Source organism: Pollicipes pollicipes, unplaced genomic scaffold (assembly GCF_011947565.3).
Source record: "Pollicipes pollicipes isolate AB1234 unplaced genomic scaffold, Ppol_2.1 Scaffold_2555;HRSCAF=2994_pilon_pilon_pilon, whole genome shotgun sequence".
Classification (NCBI taxonomy): domain Eukaryota; kingdom Metazoa; phylum Arthropoda; class Thecostraca; order Pollicipedomorpha; family Pollicipedidae; genus Pollicipes; species Pollicipes pollicipes.
The window spans coordinates 39,879,743-39,904,160 of NW_023596136.1; the positions used below are offsets into that span (position 1 = coordinate 39,879,743).

Sequence of the window (24,418 nt, forward strand, 5' to 3'; positions counted from 1 at the left end):
GACATTGTCATTTCAATGTTGAACAGCCCTGTTGAAAGGTTGCTCTAGACGTGAGGTAAAGCTTTGAAGGTACTTCAAGCGGAGAACAGCATGGCTGCGTGCGAGCAATTTCAACAATTTTTGATCATCATCCACGGAAGTACACTCATGCTGTGTTCATCGGCTCTATTTGCGTTACGATTGTCACACGTAAACCAGTGGTAAATCTATGGATTCCCTGGCGCATATCAATGCAATGCGTGGTTGTGTGATCCATAAATTACGTCAGTAATGCGCTAGAACTGAACAAATATAAAGTGTTTCTTGAGCTGATATTTTTTTCAGCCGCTGTCTAAAAAAAATTATAAATGCTCTTGAGTGGTGAGAAAATAGAAAGGGTTCAGCCGCACCCCTTCTATATCAGCTGCGTCAAGCCTGTCCCAAGACTCCATATGGTAGCATATTCTATTGCTGCCATACAGAGGCGGAGGGAAGGCTATTTTAAGCCTTGTCAGGTAGCCTGGTGCCTTGGGCCTGGTAAGTCATACTCTCGAAAAGCTTGAATTTATCCTTATTGAGCACCACCATGAAACAAAAAAATAGTTAACCGAAAGTTTAAGAGGCCAAAAATGGCGGTAAAAATAAGTTCTGTGCTTCAAACTGTGTCCTTCATTCCCTGTGAATTGTTCACGCTTGGTGCATATCAAACATGTTTGGGCGGCTGGCGAATTTATCCAATTTATATATGAAATTGTACAGGATTGCAGTTGGAGCATCTTGCAAAGAAATTGGTCAACATTTTAAGCAGCAGATGGTACCTCTAAAGCCAATCGAGAGGGAAGGAAGAATTAAGTGGTATCACACTGATATGATGTCAAGAAAAACAAAAGTAGCTAAATATACATAAGGACTGGTACTTTTCTCGCAAAATTTTGTAATCAGCTGATTGGACTTAAAATCTGCTCATAGAAGTGCTCAAATGGTGATATTCATCTTGTAAGCGTAATTTAAAAGACATTTCTTGAACTTTTCACTCATGCATTTCGGGAGTGACGCATTTAGTGGTCAGGTTTCCTCGGGAAAAAGAAGTGCGTGGAGTAAACTTCTCTACCAGGCCTTGCTGGTGTTTGCAACAGGCTCCGCTTTCGTGGTGTGATGGTGAGACCAAAAAATTAGAGGATGCTTGGAAACCTTGCATTTGGCGCACAGCTGCAGATTGTGATGCATTTTGTAAACAAACCAATCTTAATGCGTGCAAGCGGCTGGGGTCGCTGGGGTACTTGGGCTTGGAGGTACCTGGCGCTCTTGCTCTGTGCATAGATAGACATGATTCAGATGTAGGTGAGGCAAGACATAGCCATAGGTGTCCCAGGAGTGAAAAAATCACATAAAATATGGGGAAAAGGAGTGAAAAAGTTCTCCTCATAGGGTGTTGCTTTACACCCAAAGCCGGCAATTCTAGGACACTGATAATATGCCATGTCTCGGGTCTGAACGTGCGAGACCAGGATCGCGCACACATGTGCTGAGTGTGACACTATGTACTGAGGTTTTATTTTCGCGAACACTATATTTTGTGTGCATTTGTTGCTGCACCATAACGAATGAACATGTGGTCGTCGGTCGTCTCACCTCAGCGTGTCGAAGATCGAGGGCGAGAAATGGTGCGTTACACTAGACTGGCTTGATCATGTTATAGATTTGTGTAATGAGACGCCAAGTGTTTCACCACAACTTCTCTGTATTTTTGTCTCGCACCACAGCAGCCCCTGACGGTGCACCTACCCTCTCCGCTCTCCTCACGGCGGCTCTCGACAGCGGGGGCCGCGAGCCGGGGCCGGGCTGCGAACCTGACCATCTGCCGCGTCCCGCCCCAGCAGGGATGCAGGACACAAAGTGCAACTGCGCTACAAACACCCCACCCTAATCCTAGTGATCAGCAAGCACACCATCGCACGGGCCTTCGCTCTCGTCCGCTCCGACGCGACAACACTCGCTCGTCACCGTCGCCTGTCACACCGGCACCATCAGCAGCAGCCACACCGGCACTATCACCAGCATCAGTAGCATCCCAAAAGTATGCGGCATCAGCAACCTCTCCGGCCACAGGCACCCTCACGAACAAACTATCATTGTCATCCGCGCCTCCGTCACCAGCTTCGCCTGTTCCGGTAGCACAATCGCCCCTATACGACGCAGATTTCGTACATGCCACGGTACGCCGTCAAATTCCACCACTTCGTCTGAAATAATGCCCTGACACCACTCCTGGCTGTGACGTCTCCGTACACCGCGTCCCCCGACGACGAACCCAGACGGCATCTCCAACAGCATACCGATCGGCGTCACATGGCTCTCGCGGGTCGACAATCACCGGCTGATCAGCAGCGGGGCGCACACAATCCCGCACGGGGTACACATAGACAGCGGCCGTCGGCGCACTGTCCGCAGTCTCATCGTCACGCGGCGTCACGTTCGACAGGTGCACCGCCTCGGCGACAGAGCACTGCTTCCTGGCGGCAATGACCTTGACAGTGCGATGATTTCGCTCAACAATCCCATTGCCGCCGGGCTCATGCACGGCTCGGAACCGCAGGCGAACACTCCATCGTGCCGCGAATGCCTGAAACTGCCTGCTTCGAAAGACGGTGTCATTGTCGCGCAACAATTCCACAGGTGCACCTCTCTCCAGGAAAATATGTTCCAGCAGGTCAACATCGCAGCTGGCATCTGGACGGCGAATCACCCGCCATAAACTGAACCGAGATGGTCCACAGTCCACTACTGAGAGGTAGCACTGCCCCCGAAAGTGAGTCACGTTGATCGCCAGCCGTGACCACACATCCTGCACGTCCGGCGATAAGTGTGACCAAGTCACCGGCGCTGGGTCGATAGAGCGACAGGTGTCGCAGCGATTCACCACACTCCTCACCTGTGACCTTGTCACTATCGACGAAACGTCGCGCAGAGCATAAAACTGCGTCCGTCGGATCCCTGGATGACCGGCACTAGCGTGGATGTCAGCGATCGCCATCTCAAGGTCGGCGCGGCCGTCTGTCGTCTGTCCGGTGGAACCGTCCGAGGGTCCCATGCCGACTCCGTGACCATCGGTCGTCACGCGATCTGCTACGACCGCATAGCCTCCGACCGACGTCGTGCGCTCAAAGGTTGAAGCGTCACGCAACCAGTCTCTCGGCACACGGCTCAGCACGTCGGCACGATTCTTAGCACCGGGTGACACGCCGCCCGCAGCGCCCACGTCACTCGCCGCTCTCTGCCCCCGGCCATGGCCGGCCGGCTCGGATGACACGGCGGCGGCTGCGCTCACATCACAAGCCGCCGTCATTACCGGAGACGCCGACCCTGCCGGCAGTGCATCGGCCCCGAACTGCTCTGCATTCGACGCACTGACGGACACGCCCCGAAGCGCCCTCACGCCGTTCATTCCCAGAATGAACCCGAAGTTCAGCGGCCTACTGACCGTTACAAGCACCTCTATTCGGGCCGCACCCGACACTGTACTCACAGTTACTTGTCCGGTACCCTCGCAAGTGTATCTGTCTCCATCCAGGGTCATCACATTAACTGGCTGCCTTCTCCAACGGCGGCAAACAGAGACGTGAGCAGTGGACACGGAGCAGCCGGTGTCCACCAGCGCCTGACACTGGGTGCCGTCCACTGTCAGCCGCGCGGTGGGTTGAGCGCCGTCTACTGCAGAGCTGGAGAGGAGGCTGGCACTGACGCCGCCTCTCCGGCGTCGTTTCCCGGACAGCATGAGACCACGTGACCAATCCAGTCACACCGGAAGCAGCGTCTTCCTCCTCCCTGGTATCCATCAGCACCGCGTCGTCCACGCCCACGGCCTCGACCCAGGCCGCTGAGACAGTCCCTGGCCAGGTGGTTGCCCTGCCCTTAGCCGGCACGAGGTGAACAGCCCGTACGCCACGAACTTGTCGACGCCGAATGCCGTCTTCAGGGCGTCCTTGACCTTCTCCGCGTCCTGCCGGTCCTCGTTGGCAGCTGCCTGTACACGGCTGAGACGCCGCCCGTCAGCCGCGAGGCAATCACTGACGCCTGGCACGCTGGGGGCTTTTGCAGTCCACAAATCAGCTCCGCTTTCTCAAGTCAGTCCACCACATCTGCATCACTCGTACCGCTGAACTCTAGTATCAGTCTGACATCAAATCCGGTCGCCATTTTGCCGAAATAGCTTGTCATGAGACGCCATGTGTTTCACCAAAACTAATGAATATGTTGAGTTGATATTTTTTTCAATTGCTGTTTGAAAACGAAATTATAAATGCTCTTGAGTGGTGAGGAAATAGAAAGGGTTGGGCCGCACCTTCTGCTAACGCGAGCCGATTGTGCCTGTTTCGTACTGCGCATAAAACGCTCCCAGTCGAAATTTTTCGTCTTCTAAAACAGGTTAAATACTTGAACAATCCCAATACCTTCAGAAAAGGCCAAGGAGATGATTTCCTCGATGAGCCAGAGATGAGTCAGTGAACGTCGGCTGGAGAGCGCGGCGACGCCGGCTGGAGAGCGAGGGTAAGTCGGCTCAAGTATGGCAAGGTCGGGTTGGCAGCGGGCGACGCCGGCCTGACGTGTCTATCGGCTGGACGTCGGCACATACGAACATCGGTCAGGGCGACGTCGCCATGTCGATTGGGCAATAGGTATCCAGCGCCGGCAATATTTACACTTTCTAAGACGTTGGGTCGCAAATAAATTGCGTCATTGCACCCATATATATAGCGCTACCAATTATTATTGAGTTGACTTGTAGTGGCACAGGTCACAGAATGAGACAGAAGATCTTTTTGACCGCTTTTTTGTCTTCGCCATGGAAGCCCACGCCAGCCGAACGTTGACAGCAGTGATGATTTCCGCAATGACTTGATGACATTCCTGTCTCCAACTGGATAATATTTAGGAAACTACGCCCTTGCCCTTGCCTCATGCAGTGAGTGAAAGAGCGCAATGTGGGCACAAAATAGTGCAAAGAGAGGAGCCTGACTGTTCTCCATTATCTTCCTCTTGTACTGATAAAAATAGTACAAAGTGAGTGAAAAGAAATAAATAAAAACCTGAAAGTGAGGTAGAAAAGTACCCCACATCGGGAAGCGCACAAGGGAGCCGCTTTTATAGCAAATGCTTCTAAAAAAGCCAAGAAGGAGATGATTTCCTTTCGGTAAACACCTGCGCAAATATCTACGCTCTCCCGGATGACGCCGCGACTGGTGCGGCAGCGATACGACAGCCCCTGGCAGGCCACATATATTTTTTCGTACGTGCGTTTCTAGGCAACACATGCAAACAACGTGAGGAATAGTGGTGATCGATTCCGGTTGGTTCGTCATATTTCACCACATCTCCGGCGCACCAGCACCGTATTGAAAACGCGTTTATATAACTAGGTCGGACTTTGGCATCACGGCATTTCCATGGGGCGCGGGGATGTCTGCATTTTATGTGAGTCTTTCTTTGGTTTTAATTGTGCTGCTATTGACTGATCATCCCAGCGTGGGGCAGGCCTTGCAGTCTGGTCATGCTTACAGAGGTAAGTTTTGGGTGTAATCGGCTAGACTGGGTCTGGTTTTAAACAGTTATTGTGTGTGATAGCATTCGTGTCGGCCATGTGTATAACCACGCGGAGTTCTTAGTGCATACCCAGTAATTTTCCTCATACTATATAGTACATTGTATTGCAATACACATTAGTGTTTCTTTTTCTGGAAATGCTGCTGTGTTGACGGAAATTGGCCTTTTTAACCAATCTGCTAGTGAATTTAGCGGAGAAGTGTACAAAGATCAGTGATGGGAAGTGATACACAGGTTAACTAACTGAAGCCATCATAACACGAAATGTCTGCATCCAGTCGGAAAAATTTTCTGTTTCGCTGGACACCTACAAAACATCTGTACTTGGATCTTCACAATGTAATGTGAAACTCTGGCCAGGCCAGATCACATTGCATTTTAAAATTATTGGTGTGTTAAGAGATTTTTGGCATACGTCTACCTGAAACTACCTTAGTGATGTCATGATTCCTTGAAACTGTGGCTCTCTTACGGCTTGCCATTGGAGTTGGTGGCACCTGTTTGCCAAACTATGAGCCCTTGTATTTAGGGGGTATGTGCTGAAATTGTTCCCGTGATGTCAATGCTTTGCTGTACATAATCTACCTTTACCTCAGACATGTCAAGTGTTACGTGTGTTTTGTGCAATCTGGGCTCATACTGATGTTATCATCTGTTACACTGAAACAATTTTCTCTCACAAATAACTAGTTGAATACATGTGCCATAAGATAGAACATAGTATGGCTATTCTCCAACATCTACATTTTTCAAGAAGCGCAGTGCATTAAATTTTTGCCGATCATTTTAAATGAGCACAAGCAGTGATGACATCTATATTTCATAACGTTGACCTGTGTGCTTGAATAATCAAATATCACTGACTGCTATGAAATAGCATTCCGGCCTTGGTTCACAAAAACTTAAGTTAAACATGTTCATGGTTCCAGCATGCTTTTAACATGCTTTCAAAGGAATACTTGTGGTCTTACATGCCTTTTTACAACCTAGATGTAACCATTGATCTGTAGACAGTAAAATAGGAGGCTTTCCAACCCTGAGCAGACGATAGGCACCAAGAATAAACAACCATTCCAGCTCTCATATTGTAATGCCTGACGCCTGGTACTAAAGGTTATGGCCACAGGAGATACAGATGGCTAAGGCAAAAGATCGTGATGACCACAACCAAGCATGGGGTTAGAAATACATGTCCCAGGGGCATCAGTACAGTGGTATATCTCGCTACTACATCCTAGCACCGGATACTCCGTGCGTGGAAAGGGTTGCCCAAAATATGACGGCTAGGATGAAAGGTTTTGAAGTTTTGTGCCGAGTGTAAGGCTTCATGGTGATTTACTACAGGACATCAGCACTCTGGTCATTGTTCCACCGTCCATGCGCCTCACATAAGCTGCACTACGTTTTGCAAGGAATACTTGCAGCGGGTGTTCATTGTAAGTCAAAACATGTTGAGAATCTGCGGGACACTTAAAAGATTTCAGGGCATTGAAATTAAAAGAATGGCGTAGCTTACAAACAGAATCACGCTAAAATAGTTGGACAGACATCAAGTCAGCCATGATAGTCAGTCACCTCTGTGGATTGCACATAATTTTGGAAGGACGCACATTAACTCCTCCTAATGAAATCAGCCGATTTCCAAAGGACAATTGGATTGTTCTTTCTTGGCAGAACGACGTGATACACCATCTGGATGGTTTGCCACCTTGAGGGCGGAGGCCAGCCCCGCCATAGAGCCGACGCCAGGACCGTCCAGGAAGGCCGCCGAGACGCCAGCCCTTCAGCCCTTCACGGAGAACTCGAGGGACGAGTCGATAACGACAGCGCTGGCAATGACTTTGTGGATCCCCCGTCACGCCAGACCGTTTGACTTGTCGGCGCCCGCAGTGGTCCGCAGCGCCCCCCCCCCCCCCCCAACCCCCACCGCCTGTGGCTAACCCAACGGCCGGTGCGCGCAACACCATGTCGGATCTCCTAGGCAAGATGCAGAAGTCCATTCTTCAAGATCTGGACGATCACCCTAAGCATGACCCGACATGGGACAATGCGCTGTCGGCATTCATGACTGAGTGGTGCGCCGCACAGCCCGCAGGACTACGTCGAGCAAAATTGAGCGCTCGGTCGCGGAACGTGTCGTGACAAGTTGAGGTCATGGAACGGAAAGTTTGGTAATAATCAGACAAAATACCACGGAAATGTTCTCATGCAGACTGTTTTCCATCAGTTCAGTGTTATGACCATTACATGTTTATCAGATGCCTTATGAAAATTTCCCGACCGTGGTATATGGCTGTAGCTACAAGCTAAGGCTTAGTGGGGCTTTACTAGCTGAGGTCTTTCTAGTCGTTCCAAATACAGAGTTTGAGGTGATGGCACGCATTTAAGTCTAAATGTGCTTGGGGAAGTGTGCAAGATGTCTGGTGTGTGCATGTGTTGAAGAATAAAGGTGGTACGCAGAGGAACCTACAATGTTTGTCTTGGGGCACCCAGCCGCTCCCTGCATGTCTTTACCGGGTGCCGGCCTGGCTCGGGCTGCTGCTGTGCGTAGGGCTAGAAAGGCGTCCGATTTAACGTTACGTAGTCCTCGTCTTCGTTGTGGTTGTGGAAGCGGGGGCGGCTTGATACGATGATGTGTGACGATGGTGTGTTGTATTTGATGGTTTTACGATGACGATGTGTTCGCCTGCGAACGGGAAACCGTACGCTGTGCTGGGTGCAGTCTCCTTTTTGGCTGCACAAATCACTTAGACAGCTTGTGAGTGTTGTTTTATTGTGTCTGTGAAAAGTCCTTGCGTTTCATAAAATGAAATCCAAAAGTCGTCGTCTCGCGTCTGCTAAGGCGTGATCGGTCGATCTAAATACACTTCCATGGCACGTTGAAGCTGATGATCTCGTTCATATCACCGTCCACATTTTGTAGGTTTTCGAATGTTTAGCCAGGATTTTTGTACCAGGACCACTATACCATTGTCATAAGAAGTCAATGACGTCCGGTACAGTGCACCATCTCATTTAAAGGCTATGTCATTAAAATAGTACGGCAGGCGGAGTTCCAAGAAATGATAGGAGGTGTCAGTTGACCTAGCGCGAGACCTGTCTGCTCCAGTTCGGATCCCGTGCATTGGGCTTTATCGTGGGATCATCCGGGGTTTCGGTTCTACGTGGTTCTTTTTACAAGTTACGACATGGAATAAACTAGCAATGTAGGCATCTGTATAATTAACATGCTTTAATTCCCGTTGCTTTCAGAACGGATATCCAGGAACGTGTGCAATGAGTACTAGTTTTTAGCGGTTATAGATTCCCATCAGAGTTCTAGTTTTGCCGAATTTGTTGAGGAAAGCACGGAGTACAGGATTGACCAGCCTGGGATACGGTAAACATCATGAGGTTTGAATGTACTAAATGAACGTGACTGGGTCTAGATCTGGGTATGAATGCCCGTTTCCCACATTGTTACATTACATGTCCATTCTCTCCTTATGTGGGTACCTTAGGAACACTAATAAGAGTACATTTCGGTGCCTATGCCTTTATGCTTTCCTTTGGTATCTGTGGACTGAGTGGCAAAAGGGATTCAGAAACTGGAAATGAGATCGAAGACATTGCATAGTCCAACGTTATTCAAGTAGGCATGCATTCTGCGGGATTTTCATCAGCATGACGTGCTATTTTATAGGGATCCACGTCTTTGCGGCAGAGTAAGGCGGAAGTGGGAGAAAGAGAAAGGGCGGGACGTAAGGTCGTTCGCTCAACCACGATTTGTCCGTGGCCCGAGAAGTCGAGGCCCTCAAAGAAATGCGATCTTAAGCCGCAGGACCACGTGAGGACTGAGAGGCAAAAGGGATTCAGAAATTGGAAATGAGATCAAAGACATTGCATAGTCCAAAGTTATTCAAGGAGGCCTGCATTCTGCGGGATTTTCATCAGCATGACGTGCTATTTTGTAGGGATCCACGTCTTTGCGGCAGAGAAAGGTGGAAGTGGGAGAAAGAGAAGGGGCGGGGCGTAAGGTCATTCACTCAGCTGCGATTTGTCCACGGCCCGAGAAGTGGAGGCCCTCGACGAAATGCGACCTTAAGCTGCTGGACCACGTGGCGATCTTATGACCATTGGACGGCTCTGTTGACGTCCAAACTATTTACAGAAAAGAAGGCATAGACATAATAGAAAGAAGCAAACACAAAATACTCGGGGAAGTTTCGCTGCATTTCCATCGCTTTCATTCAGTGTATGCTCGACATTGTAGGTTTTAGTGGCCTTATCTTTCCTGCTCCAAAATCTTGTTTCTCGTTGTTCTTGAAGGCTAGTTGTTGAGCTACAGCAAATATAAATGTACATACAAAATGATAATATAAATGTATTTCTCGTCACCTCTGATATTTGGTAAGATAAAACATGTTGCCAGAACATCAGCGGCAGGGCCATTTCAGTCAGCACTATTTTTCTAACGCCGCTGGCAACGGTTGCCAGTAAGCGCATACACCGAAAAAGTATATATTCTCCGGCCGGATTAGTCTCTGCGGCTGCAGCGATTTCAAGGTCACCAGGCGGGGCCGAGGTTGACGATAGTTTGGATGCGCAGTCGACAGTTTGCACTGTGGAGGAGGCGGGCGGCCAGGTGCGCTCGGGATGATGTACCTCTGGCTGGTGATAGTTCTTTTAGCTGTGCTGCTGTGGGCCTGGAGGTCAACCAAGCGACCGGCGTGGAGCCCACATGGTGAGTAAACGTGCGGTCCACGGGTGCCAGGTGAAATATTTGTCAGGTTTGCATCGACGTCGGCGTCACGTTTAGACGGCATCACGCACAAGAGACAAGCATCTTCAAAAAGCATTGATCTTCTTCAAATACGTCCTCACTCTGTTCATACTTTGTTTCAAACCTGCCAACTCTAAACTTCTCCGTCTATGCAAAGGCTTAAACCAATAACTTATTTGCACAGAGGTTCATACGGATACGTGCATTGATTTCTTCATATCCTTGCGTATAGTTGCTATGCGCCTGCAATACACTTAAATACGCGCCCTGGTGGCTGGTTGGATCATTGACCCTTGCAAACCTAGACAGCCTACTCCCATTGGCGCGGTGATCGGCCGATTGCTCCCGTCTTGCGACACTAGCGCCACCACGCGAAGAAGGCCAAGAGTTAGCTTCGCAATGATAATCTTATGGCGGATGACCGACGTTCGGAGCCGTGTGATTAGGAAATGATGGAAGCGAGAGCCTTGAAAACACTGGGGCTACTTAAGACATCAATTTTATGCAGTACGGCACAGCAAAGTTTGCTCTGAGGGCATGGGTAGCGGCTTGACAAACTGATCTAGGCATACTGATTTTGCGATTTTGCGTCGTAGCAGAAGTAGGGGGGGGGGGGGGGGAGAAGGTGGGAGACAGGGTAATATCTGATTTCAGAAGAAAATAGATGGTCCCTCTAAAACAGAAAAGATGCCATGACGATAACGCTGGAAACAGTTGTTCCGGATGTGGTCCTTTGCAGCATTCCAGCGAACAGAGGGGCCGGGCCAGTCGTATCACCCTCTCCTGGCTTGTGGCTTCGACTTGAAATAGGCAGAAGCAAAGCCGAGCAGGATAATTGTCGTGAATGTTGGCCAACTGCATCCAGCTTTAAATGTATTCGACGGTTGTGGTCCTCCCAGGTCGGATCGACGACCCAAAATCGTTGGAAAGCGCGAATCTTTTCACAGGCGGCACGTCGAACCACGCCAATGTCATCATTTGCATCAGCCTGTTGGGAGACGGAGGGCATTCTTAAGTCGTTGTTTATGGGCGAAGTAGCTGTTCCGGTGGGCTGCTGGAGTTCAGGCTATGGTTGACTATCCCCCTGTATGCTCCGCGTGCATGCTGTTCACCTGCGTGAGAGAATAGGTCTGTCCTCATCCACACTCAGATAAGACTAGAGCTCATGTCTCGATTTAGTACGTTACAAGGATATAAGCTATGTCCAGCACCGTCGGCTCGGTATTCCTGCAAGCTGTGTATGCACCGAAATATGTGCATAGTATATCATGTTATTCAGAGTATGTACACCGTACTATTGACAACGTTGATGCACAGGACTTACACTCCGACACACCTTACAGCCCCAAAACTATTTATAGTACAGCATGTTGTTCAGAGTATGTACACCGTAATACTAACAATGTTAACGTACAGGGCTTGCATGTCCACGCACCTTACAGCCCCCAAAACCACGTAACTGGTAAATCTGCTTGCGGTCACCAGCACAGGTATTTACTGATGTATTTGACTACTGGTGTGCAAAGAGCACCTGCTTGTACAGGTTGTGCCTCACATGGGTACTGAGCATTCCACTCACTGCAGCATTTTGTCCGTAGGCATGGAGGCGGACACGCAGATACCTGGCCACGATCTGTTTTACCAATACCACAGCATGGCACTCATCCGCTCGCGGCTCGAACAAGTAGTCTTGCGCACCAGGGAACAGTTCGTGGCTGCGTTCAGCTATTAATTGCGCCAGGACGCTGCACTGGATACTCAGCGACAGTTTAGCTCGGTTTATCTTACCACACTTACGCAAAGCGGTCAAATGCCGCTCACCTGCCGGAACGATCGCGTTCGTCGACGCCGACGGAATGAGCAGCCCGCCGTTGTCCCGCACTTTTACGAGACCCATCACTTCATGCGACGGTGGGTCGTCCTCGTTGCACAGAAGTGTATCAATGCACTCACCACACCCGACCGCGCCCGATTCCACCAGCTTGCGGTACACATAGCCGGAGATGTAGCTAGCACAGTTGTCAACGAAATCCCAGCCGGCGTCCTCCGTGATGAGGAAATGTTGCACGACCGCCAGCATGGGGTCACATTCGCTGAGCGTCGGCCGCTGCCGTTTTGGACGACGGATGTGGAGTAGGCCGTCGTCACCGTCATCCCGTGACGTGCAGCTCCCGGTGGCAGATGGCGGTATGAAGTTGTGCAGTATGAGTCTGCGCATGACATCTCGCAGTTGGGCCACGTTTGGGTTGTTGTTGAAGCCGCCCATACGTCGGATCCGGCCGAACAGCAGCTCTAGATGGTCTTGGGACATTTGTATGACAGTACATACAGGAACCCCTCCTACAGCAGGGCCTCACTGACGTCCATGACGGTCTGCGTCGCGAGACAGAAACCCAGGACCGGGGTGAAGCGTCGCGTCTGCAGTACCGGTTCGCCTGATGCTGTCTGTAGCCGGAACAGCACGGAACTGAAGTCGGCCAGAAACTCACGCCGGAGCCTAGCGGAAATAATAATCAGTCAGCACACTAAAAAAGCAATAACAGCGACATTTATAGCCTTTACTGAGGCAATTGCTCGGCCAAAAACCGCCCTCGCAACATAATGTTCAAAATGAATTGCCGATAGCCAGAGGTCGCCCAGTCGTTACATTTTGTTTGCAGGGGAGCGGACAGTTCACGCGTTCTTGATCGGCGACCGGGGTGGGGATTGACCATACATACCTGAATGGCCAGTTTCGCCTGGTGATTGGGGAGGATGGGGTGGGGGTGGGGGAGCATATGCCATAAGTGGCCAGCTGCAGGGAGAAAAGGTGTACGTTGGCCCACATTTCACTGTGGGACATTTTGCTCCTATCGCTTGATCTGCCTATGGGCATAACATACGATCAAACACAAAAGCACATCACGCCATATGCCAACGCCATTTTCAAAGAACATTTCACTAGCATGTTTGTTGATGCCGTTTATGTGATAGCTGGTATTTGGCAATTCTAATGCACTTCCCTGCGGGAAAGAAAACACACACTTTGGATTTTTCATGTTGTTCTTAATGCTAATTAATTCAACTCACGTCAAGTTGTCGGCAGTTACAGGAGTCTTGAAGCCCTTTCCGTAGGGGTTGCAGCTGCTGAGGCAGTCGAATGTCTGATCAACAAGCAGGATGAAGCGCGCCGTTGCCCCCGTTCCGATGAACTCATAGTGCTCCGACTCTTCTAGGTACAGTAGAGCTTTGCCCACCGAGCTGCTTAACAGGTTGGCAACAAGCTTAACTTTCAGTTTGTTTTTCGTACTGAACGTGCAGGCGAGAGAGCTTGTTGGCCGCCCGGATACCCTCGCTGTGCTGCAGGCCGTACAGCGCCTGTGAAGGTATCCACAATCGTTATTTTACCTTGGCTGCAGAATACTGAAAACGGGTTGAACAGGTTCAGTCATTAGTGTAAGAGTGTCGCCGTCCTCTCAGATTAAGTTAAGTCTCTCAAGTCTCTACCCATGCAGCTAGACGCGAACTACACAGATGATGGGATAGATGTAGGCAGAAAGACAGAGTGATACTTAAGTGAAAAGCAGCTTTTTTGCGTTATGCTTGGTGTCGCTGGGAGTGAATCAATACAAAATTATTTATTATTATTGCTACTACTAGATTTGGCATACTCTTACCTGAATGTACCTTTAGGATGCCTCTTCACCATCCAGTTGTAGGCTCTTGCGTTCGCCAAGGAGGTTTCGTAGTAGTTTCAGTATGTGTACCACATCCAGCAGAACATACACCTTCTGCTTGGTTGCAGGATGCAGGAAGAAGCTAGGAACGATGGGAAGGTAAAGTTGTTTTGGCTGCAGGTTCTGAACACCCAAGCGGCCGAACATGGACACGTTCGCTTGGAGCCCATCGGCCACGAACGCTTGCACATTCAGTCCTGGGTCGCTCAAAGCACACAGGACAGTCTTGGCCAGTTCTGTCCGAGTCTCACTTGAAACGTGGCCTGTGAGGAAGTAGGCGACAGGATGGCGCCACACACTTTTGAGACCAACGGCCATGAACACTATGGCATTTTTTGCCAGTCTCGTGTCCTCCACGTCCCCTGCACCCGGATCAACGTGACCAACGAACTTGTATTTGGGTTGCGAGCACACCTTCGCCTTCCGGATCGCCATCTCACCAACCATCAAGCAACAGTTGGGGTCGATTTTCTTGGATGTCACTTCACAGCACAGCATCTGTAGCACCTGGTTGAGAACGCCCACCTCGTAGCTGACGCTTCTCGTCCACATTCGTAGCGATGTTGCACCCTGCAGAGAGAAGTTCCTTGAGAGGAACCTATACGCTCTCGGGGAATAGTAGTGGAAGGTGCTGCAGAGCTTCTTGGTTTCTTCAGAATACCTCTCGCCACTTCGCTTCTTCCTGCCACAATTGACAACTTTGTTGGTGAAAAGCGCTGACACCATTGGGTTTTCAAATCGAAATCGGACCACCTCGAGGAGCTCGGCATCGGCGATCCGGTTTTTTCTGAGGGCATCCAGAATACTTTTGAGGCATTTGAGCGACCTGTCGTGCCTCTGCAGCTTCTGTCGCACCTTCTTCTGCTCGTAGCGCAATTTTCGAACCTTTGCAGCAATCTTTTGCGGTGGACTGGAAATGTGTCGAGTTGTTGCATTTGCGCTTTACCTATGCTCTGGGCCACCTGGGTGCTGCTGGAGCTTCATTGGGGTGTGCTGTAGCAGTTGTTGCTCTGGTGCAGGCTGAAGCTGTTGCAGCTTTGAGGCAGGCTGTAGCATTGCCTCCTCTGGAGCAGGCTGCAGCAGCACCTCCCCTGGGGCAGGCTGCACCTGTGCCTCTTCCGGAGCGGGATGGTGTGACTGTCCGAGAAGCAGGCGCCTGGCATGGCTTTGGCTTGGGTGGAGTTGTGCATGTGCCAACACGCTTTTGGGAACTTTTGCGTGCCACTGGTTTTGTCTGCTCCGGGAACATGAACCATGATGGGATGTTTCCCTCACGCAGCATTCTGCGTTCACGGTATGGTTCAAAACCAGCCTCCATGAAGTGGTTACCGCATAGAAGTGCACTCTGAGTCCATTCCATGTCCTTTGCTTTTCTCCCTGACGTCTTGTAGCAGTGATCCACTTCCTCAGCAGCTTCAGGTCATGACGAGGGTACCTGAAACAAACAAAAGATGCATCTTCAAAATGCACCCCATGCACCTTACACAACAATTTTTACCCCAGTCTGATTCTGTCTGGTCCACATTTTGCAAGCATTGCACCTAGCAGAGCTGTGATGCACGTTATGACCATGTCACCTTAATGATCTGAACGCTGCCCTGCATTATGTAACAAATGTATATCATGCATCACAATTGTCACCATTCCAAAATTTGCCGCATTTCTGTTTTTGCGACAATTGTCACCACGGCATCAACACCATTTGCAGATGTCTTATGCGTTGGAGTGGTAGTTAGGTGGCATTCATGTTTCATGACACAGATTATGCCGCTTAGATGGGGTTATGTCTGGTTGTGTCTTTGTGCTCCACAGAAAATTTGTGGTTGTAAGTGGGCTGCAAGCTGGAATTTCATTGTATATTCCCTTCAGACAATAGCAAGGCAACTTGATACCAAGTTCCATGTGAATTTGCTTACTTAGGCAGTGTTTGGAAAGTTGAAATTCGGGTATCACCGGCGTGAGCATCTCACTTCATGGCAGTCTCAATGCACAGAACATTTGTGAACACCTCTAGCACCTTCATTTAGCTCTATATACAATATGATGACAAGAAAACACATTTTGTCACATACCTGTCAACCTGCCAATTCATTAAATATGTGCTGTGGTAGCCAGTGTGCAAGGCCCAAGCCAGCATAACCAAATTTATTTAGGTATTTTGTACACATTTTTTTACGATGAGGATTTAAGTCAAAGCCTGAATTCTTGTCTCCACAAAGTAAAGACAAATTCAGTTGTCGGCTGAGCTTGAACTGGATTACAAAATATTGGATTTGGTACAGTTTTAACCCTGTTGCAAATATTTATTGGAGTGCAAAGAGCTAAAATATCCAGCCATTTCAAGACACTGGTTTGACTCAGTCATTATCCTAAAATCACACAAGGAGTGACTTTCACTGTCTAGTTTAAGTATTGTCTTGTCCAGCTTATTCTTGTCTCATGAGCTCTATTGGCCATGCAAATAGCATGCTCATGCTATTGCTATTGCTATTTTCCCACTTCAAAGGAAGCAAACGCAATATCATTGCCATACCATCACCCCATCAGTGTTGAATAGCACATGGCAGCCTTTCAGAAGTGATAAACATTGAAATGGCCCATCCTTGAAAGGTATTTTCCTTCTGGTTCTTAGATGCTCTTCATTCCATCATCCCACTTGCCAACATGCATATTTATTATCTTGCAGGTGGGTGCAACTGGATTCAGCTGTGACAAAACGCCTAGATGATAGCAGGAAAGCACACAGCGTATCTGAACAACAAAAGATAACATCATATCTCCAACTCGATTACCAGTAAATGCGCAGGTTGAGTCATGGCGCAGACCCGCATACAACAAAATCACCAACTTATGCACGATCAAGCTCGAAAATACTTACTTGTGGAATGAGAAGCTACGTCCATGCCTTGGCTGATTACTCTGCCTCTTACTACACCCGATCGCAGAGCAGCTTCTCGTCATTTTTGCCCCATACGGCACTGCCAAACGCCCGCGCATAGCAGTTTCAATAGTTGGTAAGCGCCACAAAAAAAACGTTTGCCCTTCTACAGCGTTGCCGGGCGGCACGTTTTGTAAATTCGAGAAGTTTGTTTACTCTTTTATACCCTTTACCCTTTGCTTGAGGTGTCGTGAGGGGTCAATTTCACCCTCCCCCCCCCCTGAGATCTCAGGAACTAAGAAAGCGAGAGACACCAAATTCTCAGGGTGTGTTGACCTGCACACAAACTCATCTAGGTAAAAGTTTGAGGTTCCTAGGTTATGATCTTCGGGTCAAATAAGGCTAAACAAGATCACATTTCAGTTGGGTTTTCAAAGTGTCCCCAGAACCTAGATAACTTCTAAGCAAAAGATCACGCGCTCACTTAAGGCCAGCGAGCTCGTTTGACCTTTTGAAGATCATGATGCCGAAAATCATACAAGACTGTGTCGAGTTTTGCATTTCGGTAAGCGTCAACGATTTTGCTAGGCAGTATGTTCCTAAAAAAAAAAATGCTGATCTGGGTCGTCTTCGGTCAGTAACCTATTCGGACCCCTAAGAACTCTATGGAAGGTGAATCATGTGATTCCTGTTGTCAATAATTTGGCAATACGCACCAGAAACTCCACCATACATCAAGCCGGTTTCGACCTTGGTCTGATCTTCATACCTGACGTTAGGGTGATACAATTTATTCATTTAATTGTTGTGTGGCCTAAGAAAGCATCTCAGAGATGTATGACTTCGTCTTGACGCAACACTCCGTTGTTGCGTCAGATTGAACGATGCTCTAGAAATCAACTCCGCTGAAACCATGGCCTGACTTTGGCTTGCTATAGGTCAGCGGCCTTACAAGGTACGGCTAATTATTATGCCGGAAAAAGCTTCGGGATCCATTTGACCCCAGCCGAGCGCGTGTTAATAGTTGCCACGTTAGAGATTCTCGAAACTCGGAGCTCCTTATTATCCGGTCACCAATAATGAATTAAAATTACCAAAGTGAACACTTCTACCAAACTGGATGAGTCACAACTTAAGTGGCCGTTTCAATACCCATTGCACCATTGCCATCATTATGCACGTTTTCACAGGGTTAATACAGCCGTTGGCCGTAATGCCTGCTTAAGGCACCAAATACACGAAGGAAATGCCCACAAGGAATATGATTCCCCATATTGGCTGCGGTTCCATCAAATCGGCGGAACAAATCATTAAGATATTGCAGAAAATCAAGAACTTGCGCTGCAATTTAGAATACTTAGTCCACAAGCAAAAGCGACCATATTTCAAGCCAATCTGGCATCAATTTGGGGATGTGTTGGAACGCAGACGCCATTATTTACCCTGGAATTTCATTCTGAGAGCGAGTTGCTGAATTACGTGGAGCTTCACGGATACCTACACGTCCAGGAGCGCAGCCAGCTGAGATGGGGGGGGGGGGCGGGGGGGGGGGACAGGGGAAGAATATCTTCCGTTTGACCCTCAGTGGCCTCCGTGACCCTCGTCACATACTATGAAGGACCCGATTGGTGGGCCTGGAGGGCGGGCCGGGCGACGACCTCGAGCAAAGACCTGGTTCTTAAAGGTCAACCAAAGGGGCCCGTTGCGCCTGTTGGGGTCCCCAGGACGACAAAAGCGTCTGTGCAGGTCCGAGACTACCTATGCTGAGTACTTGGCTCTGAGTTGGCTGGCTCCCTGATGGCCATTTACGAAGCAGGGAACAAGGCCGGTGTCCGCGACAGTTACTGCCGGCCTCCTGGTTGGCCGGACCACTGCAACAAGGCAGCTCCCTGTATCAAAAGACAGGGTGCTTGACAGGGGAGCCTGCGCCGGCAAGGGGCCCTTGGTCGGCAGGGAGCACAGTTCGCTGAAGAGGAACAGGACGGGACCCTGAATGTCAGAGAGCCACTTGCGTTGGTCGAGTTACTCTTGCTTGACAGGGGATGGAAATGCCAGAAATGACAATGAAATGGTCTAGAATGAAACAATAGAAAAGTCTGGCCAGCCACGGGCTCTAGTACCGAACAGGGGCCCTTCAGATCCCCTGGTCCTAGACCCTTAAACGAGCCCGAGTCCCCATTTCAGCCTGGGGCTCTATAACCCTAACCGCGGTCTATGCTGAGGTTCATTAATGTGCTTTGGTGGCTAGGTTTTATGGTTGTCATTTCGATTTTCATTTAAGCACTAAAAGAATGCTTTCTTGTTGTCATTTTAATTGTCTTGAACATCTTTTTGGTTTGATGATTTTTAGATCACACGTTATGCAAATGACTTGTGTGTGCTTAAGAACTCAACCTCCCTGTCGTGAAATCTCAATTTTTCGTTACAACTTAATGAATAAATGAACGCGTCGCAATGCTTGAAACGGTCCCCCTTACCTCCCTCATGTTGAGGCAGACCGCAAACCCCCAGCGGTCAGCGGCTGCTGCCGCCGGCTCCAGACCATCCAAGTCAGAGTCAATAGCGAGCGCGCGCAGACGCGGTCAGGATCGAGAATGCAGAGGCCCACCCCCTCCACCACAATCACCATCCCTAAGTGATGAGTTCGCATTGCGATGCTCTCCCTCCCGTGTTTGATTATTCCGGGTGTGCCCCTGCGAGCGCATATATAGCGACTTGAACCCCATACCGCAACGGGTGGGTGAGATCCCCTGGAACTGATACTAAATAATCTTCTAAAATTCAATCTTGTTTCTTTCAGTGGTTGTTGATGCCCTTCCATCTGTAATCGGATGTTTTAGTTTTGATGTCAGGCATCCATGGTGATGAATCGACCTTCTGGTGAATAACTGACCGCTCGGCTTATTAATTCAGTTAGTGATCACCGTGTATACTTTGGTGACGGAAGTGGCCATGCCGGTTGTCCACTTAAGGTTATCCCCAACGCGAGCGACCCAGCAGCCCGATCTCCAAATCCTCCAGCTCCAGATTTTCGGGCGCAACTCCCGAACTAAGAGATCTTTTTCATAGGCGTGCATTGAAATGGATTACGCACACATGAAATGTGATGACATCGTACATGCAAGAACTTTAAGAAAGGTGTATAGATTAGCAAGCAAAAAACAAACATTCGCAAATATGAAGGTGAGCGTTTCACATTTGTATGGGTTTGGAACTGAAATAATACTTTTCAAGATTATTCAATGCAGTTCACAGCTCTTCCGTCCTGAAACATTAAACCCTCTACATTGAAACTAAGCGCTTGCGAATATATGCAGACTGTTTCAAGGCCATTCAGACATGCTGGACGCCATAGAAACGTCACTCAAATTGTGTTACCCTAATGGCTATGCAGCGCTCATGGTCTAGAGGAATATAACGTCGACCGTTTATATCTGGTGGTCGTGAGCATTATTTGCAGGCATGACGGCATTCAATTGGCTCTCAATCAATGTTTTGCAAGGTACAACAAAAATAGACAACAGAAGTATATACTCAGGGTAGGCGATTTTATCGTAATGACATACTAGAAGCATTTCGCTAAGAGCAAAATTCGGACAAATGATCATTTATATGACTCCACTTTACCCCGGTTTAAATGGGTTCACCTTTCAGGAACAGATGTTACAATGCCCCCATCGTTCTTCTTGGCAAAGATGGCGGCTGCCGCGCAGGAGTCGAACGCTTGCTTTGCGCCAGGCCGCGGCCCGGCGAATGGAAGTTGATAAACCACCACGGTTTTTTGATAAACCATCGCGGTTTACGGCTGGTATTTGAGGAACACTGCATGGCCATCGACTTACGGCCGGCGGCAAACGACGATGAGATTTGACCAACAACATACAACCTAGTGCTAATCGTGAGATCTCATTGAGATGAGTTGACTGGTGTTTTCCGCTGAACTCCATGTTTCGTAGCTTGGAAACGCCAGGGGGTCGTATCGACCTCGTATCATTCCGCGTTTGAAAAACGGCGAACCAAGGCAAGGGTTAAAGGTCAGGGTAGGTTGCTGGCCTAGCATAACATACCGCCTAAAAAACATACAACCGAGTACCAATCGCGAGATCTCATTGAGATCAGTCCACTGGTTTTTACCGCTAAGCTCGATGTTTTTCTTCGAGTGTTGAAGGTCAGGGTAGGTTGCTGACCTAAAATAACTCAGACCAACATTTTTCTTATGAGTGCACCGTTGAACGTAATATTTGACGCTTAGCCAAATGTACGAATCTAAAAAATCGTATGATTCTAATCATCACGACCCTCTATAGACAAAAAAGGGGTTACCTTAAATGAACGCTAATGACATTTTGCTGCCAATGAGTTACTTACGTTCAAAATGGCTCCATGCAAAGGTTTGAGGGTTTACTTTCTGTAAAAATAAAGATGTGATTAGTTCATGTGAGTTTTGTGTTTGGCAGCAAGATCTGTTTTTTAACGCAGTAAATAAGAGAAAATGCAATAATTTCTGTGTGATTTTTTACCCGTATAGGCTCGCCAAGTCTAGCTGATCGCCCGGGTAAACGCGCGCAGCTTCTTGCGAGTTGAACATGGTCAGGTTGGCAGGCTGTAAGGCCTTGTCTGTATTTCAGACTACCCGTCAGAACCCGCAAGTCTGCCAGTTAAACACGCAAAAGCATCACAAACGCTTAAAACGCGCCTGGATGATCGGTTGAATACGCTTCGCTTGGGTGGGAGTCAATTGGATTCCCCTGAGATTTCGAAAACTACAAGAGTTAGACACCAAATTTATAGAGGGTTGACTGGTACGGCAACTCCCTTGCGCCAGACTTTAAGGTTCCTGGTCAAATAACGTCAAAATCTTCATTGGTGTCCAAAGACCCTCCAAACGTTCCCATGCAACCACCGTGAACCCAGGTACATGTACTAAGCAAAAGGTTACTGCTGCTCATTTAAGGTCAGTGACTTTTTTGACCTTTAGAGGGACATAGCGATCAAAATCATGCATCACCTCATTGAATTTTGCAGCTGAATGAGCGCAAATTGTTACACTAGGCAGCATGTTTCTAAAAAAGTATTGACCTGTGTCATTTTATGTCAATGACCTGTTATCCGCTTGAAAGGTGAATAATGCGCAAACTGCAATAAAAAATTTCAAATGAGCACGAGAAGCTAGTTCATTGAAGAAGTTCCAGAGTAAAAACAGGTCGGTTTTGACCTTGGTCTGACGCTCATATTTGGCCCTAGGTCAATGGAATTGATCAAATCAATTGTTGTGTCACCTGAAAACTATCTCACATATGCACGGCTTTGTCTAACACTCAGCTGTTTCATCCACTGAACGATTCACTAGAAACTGTATCCGCTGAACTCATGGGCTAACTTTGACCTGCTGCATGTCAGTGGCCCTACAACATGAATCCACATTTTTGGTACCAAACGATTTTCTATTTAATATCGTACAGCTACGCAACATTGAAGCTGTTTACGCGGCGACATTCGGAAATCATTCTGGAAAATGCTTCGGAGGAGGGGGGGGGGGGGGGTAAAATTGATCCCCCATCCAAGGGGGTACTAATCCACGCTTTGGGGTGCCAAAAGGCCCTAGTTCGCCCGTCAGTGTTCTGCGGCTAACAGGGTGCTCCGTATCCCAATATATCAAGCAATCGCTCACTACTTACCTCAGTAGTATCACACCAAAGGTGACAGCATAGTCCAGCAAAGGTGAGGTGGGCCGATTAACATGAGGATTCATTGTGTCGTCAACCAAATAAAAAATTGGACTATTGAACGAACATAATATCTGATTTGTGATTTTCGCGCTTTTGAGACAGCCATTCTTATTTACAGGACCACCACTGATGCCATGGGTGGGAAACCTCTTCTCCATGGACTTGAAACACGCACACCACACCTATGCCGAATGGGCCAAGATGTATGGTGCCAGCTATCATGTCAAGATTGGCGTCATGCACCAGGTTGTGATCAGCGATCCCGACTTGATCCGAGAAGCCTTCAGCCGACCTGAGCTAAGCGGTCGACCCGACACTCAAATATTCCAGTTTATTGTGAATGGAACAGGACTAGTCTCTTCCCAGGGTGAGTTATGGCAGGAATCCAGGCGTCTGACGCTTCATCACCTGCGCAACTTGGGCATGGGCAAGTCCGAACTGGAAGAGTATATGCACTATCAGATCACTAGTTACATGGACGAGATTCTGGCGCCGAATTGCGGCTCCGAGCTTGCCTTTGACTCATCTCTGAACATCGCCGTGGTCAATATCATCTGGAAGCTGGTCGCGTCGGAGGAGCTGAGCCTCACCGACACCAAGGTCCTGAACGCCATCACTACGCTTTCACAAGTTCTCGAGACTGCCCAGCGCATGGAAATTCTTGATGCCGCTCCATGGCTTAGCAACGTGCTGCCAAGTTTTGTTTTCAATAAGGCAAAGATTGAAAAGAAATTTGACAGTGTCCTGGAAGACGTGTTCATGCTCTCCATCAAGAAACATCGGGAGGATCTTGATACGCTCAGTGAGCCTCGCGACTACATGGAGGCCATGCTTCGAGAGCAGCGGAAACGACCGGACCTGCTGACCGACTGGCACCTCCTAATGTCAGTGATAGATCTGTTTTTCGCCGGCCACGACACGACAACTACAACGCTGCGCTGGGCGTTCTGCTTACTGTGCAGCCGCCCGGAGGTCCAGCGGCGTCTGCAGGCCGAGCTGGACGGCCAGGTGGGCCGGCAGCGGCTGCCGTCCCTCTCGGACAGGTCGCGTCTTCCGTACGTCGAGGCCGTGCTGCTGGAGACGCAGCGGTTGGCCGACATCGTACCCCTGCTGCTCACGCACCAGACAGTAGCGCCCGTCCAAGTTGGCCAACACCTACTGCCAGCCGGCATCCAGGTCATCGCTAACGTGCACAGTGTGCACCACAGTGAGCGTCTGTTCCCCGAGCCGCTGCAGTTCCGGCCGGAGCGTTTCCTGGACACCGACGGCAAGTTCCAGCCGGACAAGAACGTCATGCCGTTCTCAGTGGGCAAGAGACAGTGTGTGGGCGAGAGAATGTCGCGCGCTGAGCTGTTCCTCTTTGTCACCTGCTTCATGCAAAAGTTTACCTTCCGCTGGCCAGAGGGGTTCACACACGACCTGGGGGAAGATCCAAAAGTCACGTTCCTTCGCAGTCCCAAACCGTACAAGCTCGTACCAGAGAGGCGCTGAGGCGGAGGGACGGCGAGGAGCAGGGGCCAGCATCTCTCCTCATCCAAAAGTCCGGGGCACACGCGCGCGTGATGATGCCTGTGATCTTTGCTCACCATTAAGAGCCACCACACGCACGGAGAAAATTATGTGGTTTCGAATAGTCGTATGAAATGCTGCAATTTCTTTCGATCACGGCAGAAGCCCATTTCCGATTGTGAGTAAACATCGCTTCTAGCACAATCACTGTGCGTCTCCGAAACTCATTTCTTGTACCTACACT

The 24,418-nt window shown here is 49.1% G+C and overlaps 1 protein-coding gene across 1 annotated transcript; it reads left to right on the plus strand.

Annotated features, from left to right (window-relative positions):
* Nucleotides 1–10,195: 10,195 nt before the first annotated feature.
* Nucleotides 10,196–24,156, plus strand: LOC119101111 (cytochrome P450 2J6-like). Its single transcript, XM_037224386.1, has 2 exons — nucleotides 10,196–10,303; nucleotides 22,784–24,156. Exons 1-2 carry the CDS (start codon nucleotides 10,216–10,218, stop codon nucleotides 24,154–24,156), a joined length of 1,461 nt encoding a protein of 486 aa, XP_037080281.1. The 5' UTR covers nucleotides 10,196–10,215.
* The last annotated feature ends 262 nt before the right edge of the window (nucleotides 24,157–24,418 follow it).

What these genes read in the sequence shown, in the direction of transcription:
- LOC119101111 (XM_037224386.1), top strand. Translation starts at nt 10,216, where the DNA reads ATGATGTACCTCTGGCTGGTGATAGTTCTTTTAGCTGTGCTGCTGTGG. An exon ending in ACCGGCGTGGAGCCCACATG is followed by an intron (nt 10,304 to 22,783) that starts GTGAGTAAACGT and finishes TCTTATTTACAG; the next exon opens with GACCACCACTGATGCCATGG.